Source organism: Eschrichtius robustus, chromosome 1 (genome assembly GCF_028021215.1).
Source record: "Eschrichtius robustus isolate mEscRob2 chromosome 1, mEscRob2.pri, whole genome shotgun sequence".
NCBI classification, from domain to species: Eukaryota; Metazoa; Chordata; class Mammalia; order Artiodactyla; family Eschrichtiidae; genus Eschrichtius; species Eschrichtius robustus.
In genome coordinates, this window is record NC_090824.1 from 5,431,162 (window position 1) to 5,439,611 (window position 8,450).

Genomic DNA, 8,450 nt, shown 5'->3' on the forward strand with positions numbered 1-8,450 from the left:
ACACGCTATGACATAAATCACAGCAAGATCCTTTTTGACCCACCTCCTAGAGAAATGGAAATAAAAACAAAAGTAAACAAATGGGACCTAATGAAACTTAAAAGCTTTTGCACAGCAAAGGAAACCATAAACAAGACGAAAAGACAACCCTCAGAATGGGAGAAAATATTAGCAAACGAAGCAACCAACAAAGGATTAATCTCCAAAATTTACAAGCAGCTCATGCAGCTCAATATCAAAAATACAATCAACCCAATCCAAAAATGGGCAGAAGACCTAAATAGACATTTCTCCAAAGAAGATATACAGATTGCCCACAAATACATGAAAGGATGCTCAACATCACTAATCATTAGAGAAATGCAAGTCAAAACTACAATGAGGTATCACCTCACACCAGTCAGAATGGCCATCATCAAAAAATCTACAAACAATAAATGCTGGAGAGGGTGTGGAGAAAAGGAAATCCTCTTGCACTGTTGGTGGGAATGTAAATTGATACAGCCACTATGGAGAACAGTATGGAGGTTCCTTAAAAAACTAAAAAGAGAACTACCATACGACCCAGCAATCCCACTACTTGTCATATACCCTAAGAAAACCATAATTCAAAAAGAGTCATGGGACTTCCCTGGTGGCGCAGTGGTTAAGAATCCACCTGCCAATGCAGGGGACACGGGTTCGATCCCTGGTCTGGGAAGATCCCACAGGCCGCGGAGCAACTAAGCCCATGCACCATGACTACTGAGCCTGTGATCTAGAGCCTGAGAGCCAAACTACTGAGCCCATGTGCCACAACTACTGAAGCCCACGCTCCTAGAGTCCGTGCTCCACAACAAGAGAAGCCACAGCAAAGAGAAGCCCGTGTACCGCAATGAAGACCCAACACAGCCAAACATTAATTAATTAATTAATTAATTTTTAAAAAGTCACGGGGCTTCCCTGGTGGAGCAGTGGTTGAGAATCTGCCTGCCAACGCAGGGGACACGGATTTGAGCCCTGGTCTGGGAAGATCCCACATGTTGCGGAGCAACTAGGCCCGTGAGCCACAACTACTGAGCCTGCGCGTCTGGAGCCTGTGCTCCGCAACAAGAGAGGCCGCGACAGCGAGAGGCCCGCGCACCATGATGAAGAGTGGCCCCCGCTTGCTGCAACTAGAGAAAGCCCTCGCACAGAAACGAAGACCCAACACAGCCAAAAATAAATAAATAAATAAATTTTTTAAAAAATTAAAAAAAAAAAAAAGTCATGTACCACAATGTTCATTGCAGCTCTATCTACAATAGCCAGGACATGGAAGCAACCTGTGTCCATCGACAGATGCATGGATAAAGAAGATGTGGCACATATACACAAAGGAATATTACTCAGTCATAAAAAGAAACGAAATTGAGTTATTTGTAGTGAGGTGGATGGACCTAGAGTCTGTCATACAGAGTGAAGTAACTCAGAAAGAGAAAAACAAATACCGTATGCTACCACATATATATGGAATCTAAAAAAAAAAAAAAAAAAAAAAGGTTCTGAAGAACCTAGGGGCAGGACAGGAATAAAGACGCAGACGTAGAGAATGGACTTGAGGACACGGGGAGGGGGAAGGGTAAGCTGGGACGAAGTGAGAGAGTGGCATGGACATATATACACTACCAAATGTAAAATAGACAGCTAGTGGGAAGCAGCCGCATAGCACAGGGAGATCAGCTCGGTGTTTTGTGACCACCTAGAGGGGTGGGATAGGGAGGGTGGGCAGGAGACACAAGAGGGAGGAGCTATGGGGATATATGTATACGTATAGCTGATTCATTGTTATACAGCAGAAACTAACACACCATTGTAAAGCAACTATACTCCAATAAAGATGTTCAAAAAAAGAAAAAAAGGGGCTTAGCCACAGTACATGTAAAACAGACAAGAATTTTAGGTGAAAACCAGTAAGAGGTAACAATGTGAAGTGACAAGCAAAAGAGCTAATAGGATCTTGGGCTGCATTATCAGAAGTATAGGCTGTAGAACAAGGGAGGTGAAGTATCCGGCTCTACTCTGCTCTATTTAAAAACCATGCTTGGAATACAACATCCAGCTGTGTCAAATTTAAAAAGGCGTATAGAATAAAGAAAACAAACGTAGACCAGGAAAGCCAGGATGATTAAGGGTCTAAAATTGTGTCTTGTGAGGAATTTTTTTTCTTTTTTAATGGTAATGTTTAGCTGGAAGAAGACTTGAGAAAGAGCTATCATGACTGTCTTCAAACATGGGACAACCTAGCACATGGAAAACAGATTAAACCTATTTTCTCTGGACCCAAGGGACAGAACTGGGGCCAAACTTTGACTGCATTTAGGAACTGACAGTCTGAATTATACAAAGAAGGAATGGATTGCATGGAGGGACAGTGAGTTTCCAGTCCCTTGGAACTGCTCGAACGTGGGTTGGATAACCTTTGGAGCAACCCCCCATGGAACAGAGATTTCAAGCCCTGGAGGGATGGGTGGATTGAATCAGTGGAGGGCAAGACAGGCGAGGAGGACCAGAGAGCGCTGCCCTCTCCCCACTTTAGCTGGAGCTGCTCCCTGTTTATCTGCTTAACATTTGGATTCCTGGGTGAGCTGTACTTTGAAGAAACATTCAAAGGCTTAAGAAAGTAAACCATGAGATGAGATCACCTTTTTGGTCCCCTCGAACGCTGAGACTCTTACAACCTATGGCAACTAAGCAAGAGTGTGCATTGACTTGTTTTGATGATCTGTGACTGATGAGAGAATCAAAAGTGACTCACAGAAATGAAACAGCAACACTATGTTCTTCCCACCCACCTCCTTCCCTCTTTCATCCAGCTCCTTGACTCCCTATTCTTATATCAGCAAGGTATAATAAAAAGAGCTTGACATTTAGATTTCAAAAAATTCAGATTGGTTCCTCAAAAATGTTAAACCCAGAGTTACCATATGCCTCAGCAATTCCACTCCTAGGTATTGACCAATGAGAAATGAAAACACATGTTCACACAAAAACTTGGACATGAATGTTCCAAGTAGTATTATTCATGATAGTCAAAAAGTAGGAACAACCTAAACGCCTATCAACTGGTGAATGGATAAATAAAATGTGATCTATCCATACAGTGGAATATTACTTGTCCATATAAAGGAATAAAGTACTGACACATGCTACAACATGGATGAACCCTGAAACATTATGCTAAGTGAAAGAAGCCAGACACAAAAGGCCAAATAGTATATGATTCCATTTATATTAAACATGCAGAATCTATAGAAACGGAAAGTAGGTTAGTAGTTGCCAGGGGCTAGGGCAACAGGGAATACAACCTTGTGGGTCCTGGGGTTTCTTTGGGGAGGTGATGAAAATGTTCTAAAATTAGATAATGTTGATGCTTGCTCAATTCTGTGAATATAGGAAAAGCCACTTAATTGTACACTTTAAAAGGGTGAATTTTTATAGAATGTGAATTATATGTCTCTATAGCTGTTATTAAAACAAAGAAATCATACTGGTATCCAAGCTTTACTAGTTGTGTGGCCTTATAAAGTCAGAAAAATCTCTTTGAGCGTCAGTTTCTTCCTACGTAAAAAAGGATGGTAATTCTACCTATGTCAAGGGAAGGCTCTGGAAAAAAAAATGGAATAAAGGATGGTCAGTATTTCCCAAACGACAAACTGTCTTATAAATGCCAGCTTGAGTCCACTTTCCAACTACTGTAGTTTTTCTTAGGGCAATAAAAGAAGTTTGTGATTTCTAGCTCACTTTACAGAGTTCTAAACAGTGTGAAGAAAAAACATGGCACACATTTTCTACTTAAATGAGAAGGCCAGTATCTAAAAGATGAGAATGGATAGTCTTTTCAGGAGGCTAGATACTGCCTACATTCACATTTAATATCCATTACAAATTAAGTAGGAGAGATAGTAAGGAAAAAAAGTAGAAGGATAAAAGAGATTTCACTCATTACAACGTTTTTTCTTCCTTCCTTCTCATTTTCATTACTAACTTCTATCTTTATCTCACCAGGAGGACATTAACTGTGACAGTCATACAAATAAGAAGTATGGGTTGCATTTTCTGAAGCTAATATACAACTATGACTTTTTAGTTCCTGTCACTATCAAAAGCATGGCGTGTACCCACATATGAAAATTTATGAGTTCATCTATTACACTGCTGTAGTCCTGCCACTGTCATGTAAATCTCTAATTTAAAAAGAAACAAATGTTTTTCAATGTAGCTAATAAAACATCCAAATGTTTAATTTAGTTCTTGGTGAAATGGTGTTTCTGTGATCCACTGCTTTAATTGAATCATCATAATCATTAACTGGATTGTATTCATTTATATTTTCACTTAATGGAAGCCTCTTAAAAATGAATAATTTCACATCAAAACATCTGCTGCCTAAGACATCACCAGTGAACACTCATTTCTGCCTGATAGGCTACTCTTGCTTTAAACTTTATTCATAAGGTAACCAAAAAATAAACACAGAGCTGAGCTTTTTAAGAAAAGCAATTCAACAGTTGTGATTCGATTGTATTTTGAACTGATCTTATTGCTTGATTCTAGCTATTTTAAAGTCATTTTTTTCAAGGGTGGTTGGGGGAAGGATGGATTAGGACTTCGGGATCAGCAGATGCAAACTATTACATATAGAAGGGATAAATAACAAGGTCCTACTGTATAGCACACGGAACTATATTAAGTATCCTGAGATAACCCGTAATGGAAAGGAATATGAAAAAGAATGTATATACTGTATAACTGAGTCACTTTGCTGTAGAGCAGAATTTAACACAACATTGTATTTATAAATCAACTATGCTTCAATAAAAAAAAATAAATAAATAAATAATAAAGTCATTTTTCTTTAAACTGTTAGCCATACAATATAAGAGCTGGTTTTTACTTTCTTCTAGACACCGTTACCAGTAAAATTCCTTACCGATATCGCTAACCTAGCAAATTAACAAGAAAAGGCAGAAGACCAAAACATTCATGAATAGATGTGTAGGTCAACTTCATGACTGAGCGGCTGTTTAGAAACAATCTGACCAGCCCCAAACAACTGCTCCAATATGTGGAGAGTAAAACCGTTCCCATGACTCTAAACTATGTATTGTATAAAGGATTCCAGTGGCCAGCAGAGTACCAAATACATTCTGTCTGCTTTAAACTCTGAAATGTTGTTAAATGCGGAGAGAGAGCCAAAACTCTCTTCCTTTCCACTGAAGAGGGCGTTACAAGTTAATGGAGGCTCACATGTGATTAATATGACAATTATAAGCTGCCAAAACTATCAGAATATATACTCTTCCATGAAAAAGATGATAAATTTCACCAGAGATTAAAATGTCCTTACAGAGGATGAATCAACCCAGTGATCTTTATTGCCAAGGCTAATACCTCCAATTTGCAAACAGGTGTTGAATAACTAGAAAAATTCCCCTAAATCACAATTACAATTGCAAAATAAATTGCTCGAGTTGTCAAAGCATCTAGAATTCCAAATTATTCCGACTGCACTATAAGCAAATTCCATAAAACACACATTTTTTTTTCTTTAACAAACTTCTGGGATCCTCTAATAAAGCAGTAAATCCGACATATAAAAAACTGTATGGTTAACTTTTGTGCATGAATCATCACACATCATGTTCTGATATACTATGCAGTCTGCTGTGAAAATCTTTTTCAACCCTGCTAGTGAGATTAAAATCTTTCAAGCATGTAGGATTTTATATTTTTTTTAACGATGCCATATTGGTAGCTATTAATATTTCCTTCCTGTAAAAATAAATAAATAAATAAACCTATCACCCCGTAAACAAAACAGTCGAAACACTTTCAAGCCAGGTTCACTTTGCCTGTCCATTTAAAAAGCTCTAGATTGCATGAAACTGTGATGATTTCATCAAAGTAGAACTGAATGGATCCTGAGGGTCCATCCGCGACAAACACTGCGCACATCCTCAAAGGAGTGTTTCGTTATTAAGTGATTTGTTTTCCGAGTTCTTCATCCAGACATTTCCAAACAGATGTGAGTTTGGAAGCAGAAAGCAACACGTCCCCGGAGCCCCGGGGCGGCCGGGCCTCCCCCCGCGCTGCCCGGCCGGTGCGCTCGCGCCGGTCTCCCGGGTATCGGCCGCCCCGCGCGCACTGGCCGAAGCCGGAAAGGGAGCCGGGCGGGGCGGGGGCGCAGCGAGGCGCGGCCCGGGGCCCGCGGCCCAGCACAATGCGCCCGCGGCGGCGGGAACCGCGCGCCCCTCCGCAGCAACTTTGCACGGCCTCCCCGGCCGCCCGGCCTCGCCCCTCGGCCCGCTCCCGGCCGCGGCCCCCGCCCAGCCGGCCGCCGCCCCTCACCGTTGCAGAACTGGAGCAGCGAGGACGTGTCGTACAGGCTGCTGTAGCTCGAGAAGCCGTCCTCCATGCTGAGGCCGCCGGGCAGCGCCCGCTTCCCCGGCCCGGCCGCGCCGCCGCAGCTCACCCCCACACTGAGCCGCGCCGAGCCGCGGCCGGCGCTGGCGCTGGGGCCGGCCCTGCTGTGGCGGCGGCCGCTGCCGGTTACCATGGCAACCCCGGGCCCGCCGCCGCCGCCGCCGCAGCGCGAGCCCGGCGCCCGCTCTGCCCGCCAGGGGGCGGCCTCCGCGAGGGACGTGGCCGGGCGGGGGCGGGGACGGGACGGGACGGGACGGGACGGGGCGGGGCGGGGCGGGGCGGGGCCGCGGGCGGGCGGGGCTGCAGGGTCCCAGGAGCCCAGGGCGGCGCGCGACCGGGGTCGGGATGCGGTGGGAGCGCCGCGGCCAGGCCCCGCCTCCCCGCGCGGTCCCTGGCGCCCCCCAGGCGGGCGGGACGCGGGGGGCGCGGGGACAAAGGAGAGGCGGAAACGCGGGAGCGGGCGCGCGGGGAGCGGGGGCGTCGCCCCGGCCCGGGCAACCCCTCTTGCGGACGCCGCAGACCACGCTCCCCGGGGGCGCTATCCCCGCGCCCGCGGGCGGCTCCAGGACCAAACATGGACAACTCGCGAGCTCATTTCGGCTGTCTTTCCACGTCGCAGCAACTCTGCTTTTGACCACGTCCTGCGAGGCGCGCCCCTCTTTCCGCATGTCTTCCGCCGCAGCACGGCCCTGCCTCGAGTGAGAATTAGCGCAGGGCTTGTAACTCCGCTTGAACCTTTGCTCTTGGGCCGATAAAAGATGCGGCTTCCCACTTCAAAAAGAGGCCGTGGTAATGTCAGGCTGGAAAGGCTGCGGCCTTTAAAGGAGCTAAAACATCTGCTCTGTTCTCTCCCCCTCTGATCAGCCCCTGGGGTGCAGATTTGTCACATTACACACTTGTTAGCTTGTTACAGGACCCACGGAAATCTGTATTTACTCTATCTCAGAGAGACGAAGGGTTGGGACAAAATATCATAGTAGGAGATAAATGCACAAATCCACGGGTTTGTAACTTTTCCATTCCCTGCGTACACATGCCAGGTTAATGGTCTGAGTTTCAGTGCCCATGGCCTGAAGTAAGGATGCTGGCAAATAACAAGTCAGGATGCAAGAGAGAAGAATGTGAGTTTGGTGATCCTCTGGCTTTGTCCAGAACAGACCGCATAGCGTTTATGCTCCCGGTTACACAACAGTTATAATTCACTTACATGTAAAATTCTGAGTGGGTCCGAGTTGTAGGTGTTAATTCCGGTAGGTTGAACACAAGTAGGTGAAATGAGAACCGAGTAAAAAGTTACTATTAGGAAAACCTGGGGGCCTCACTGGGGTTCAGAGGCGGATAGAGGCCTGTCTGTGCAAAAGCAGAAGACGCTGTCAGGGATGGGGCTCTGGTGGTGTGCCTGGTGTGTTTGGCACACGGGGTAGCATGACTGGCATTAGATGCTGTGGGCAGAAGGGAGAGGTTGAAGCCCTTATCCAGGTCCCGGTCAGGGAGACCAAGCAGAGGAAACAAGAGGGATTGTTAATGGGAAAAGTACATGGGGAGGTGGGGGGCTCGCTCAAGGGCTGCAGGTGCTGTGGGTTTGACTGTGATCTGGTGTTTGAAGGACAGCGTTAGTGATTGTGGAGGAGAGAAGGAGCAGGGCCTGCTGACAGGCCAAGGGCTGGCCGGACAAGAGCAGACAGCCTGTATATAGATAGTGGGAAATAAGAGTGCGCAGAGAGAGAGAGAGAGAGGGGCACGGTAAGAGAGGTCCCGAGAGCCGGCAGAGGAGCCTGAGCCAGACCTGGCAGCAGGCGGAGGGAGGCTGGCACGAGCAGTGTTAGAGATGAGTCTGAGTGTGAATTGGACCACGGGGGCCGTGTCCTGGAGCTGGAGCAGCCCAGGGTGTCTGCAGTGCTCCAGAAACCAGACACTCAGGGCCCAGACAGTCAGAGGGAAGAGAGAGGCTGAAGGGAGAAGGACATTCCGAAGGAGCTGTCAAAGAGGCAGGACGATCAGCCTAG

At 46.1% G+C, this 8,450-nt stretch overlaps 1 protein-coding gene across 4 annotated transcripts in view; it reads right to left on the reverse strand.

The window, feature by feature from the left end:
* Nucleotides 1-6,577, reverse strand: part of EML1 (EMAP like 1) — a 145,360-nt gene extending 138,783 nt beyond the window's left edge. For 2 of the 4 annotated variants that reach the window (XM_068540703.1, XM_068540693.1), the window contains exon 1: nt 6,370-6,577. In XM_068540703.1, coding sequence (XP_068396804.1) covers nt 6,370-6,577 — 208 coding nt within the window. The remainder of the gene's footprint in view (nt 1-6,369) is intronic. The other 2 variants (XM_068540722.1, XM_068540712.1) reach the window with 1 other exon arrangement.
* Between the last annotated feature and the right edge of the window lie 1,873 nt (nt 6,578-8,450).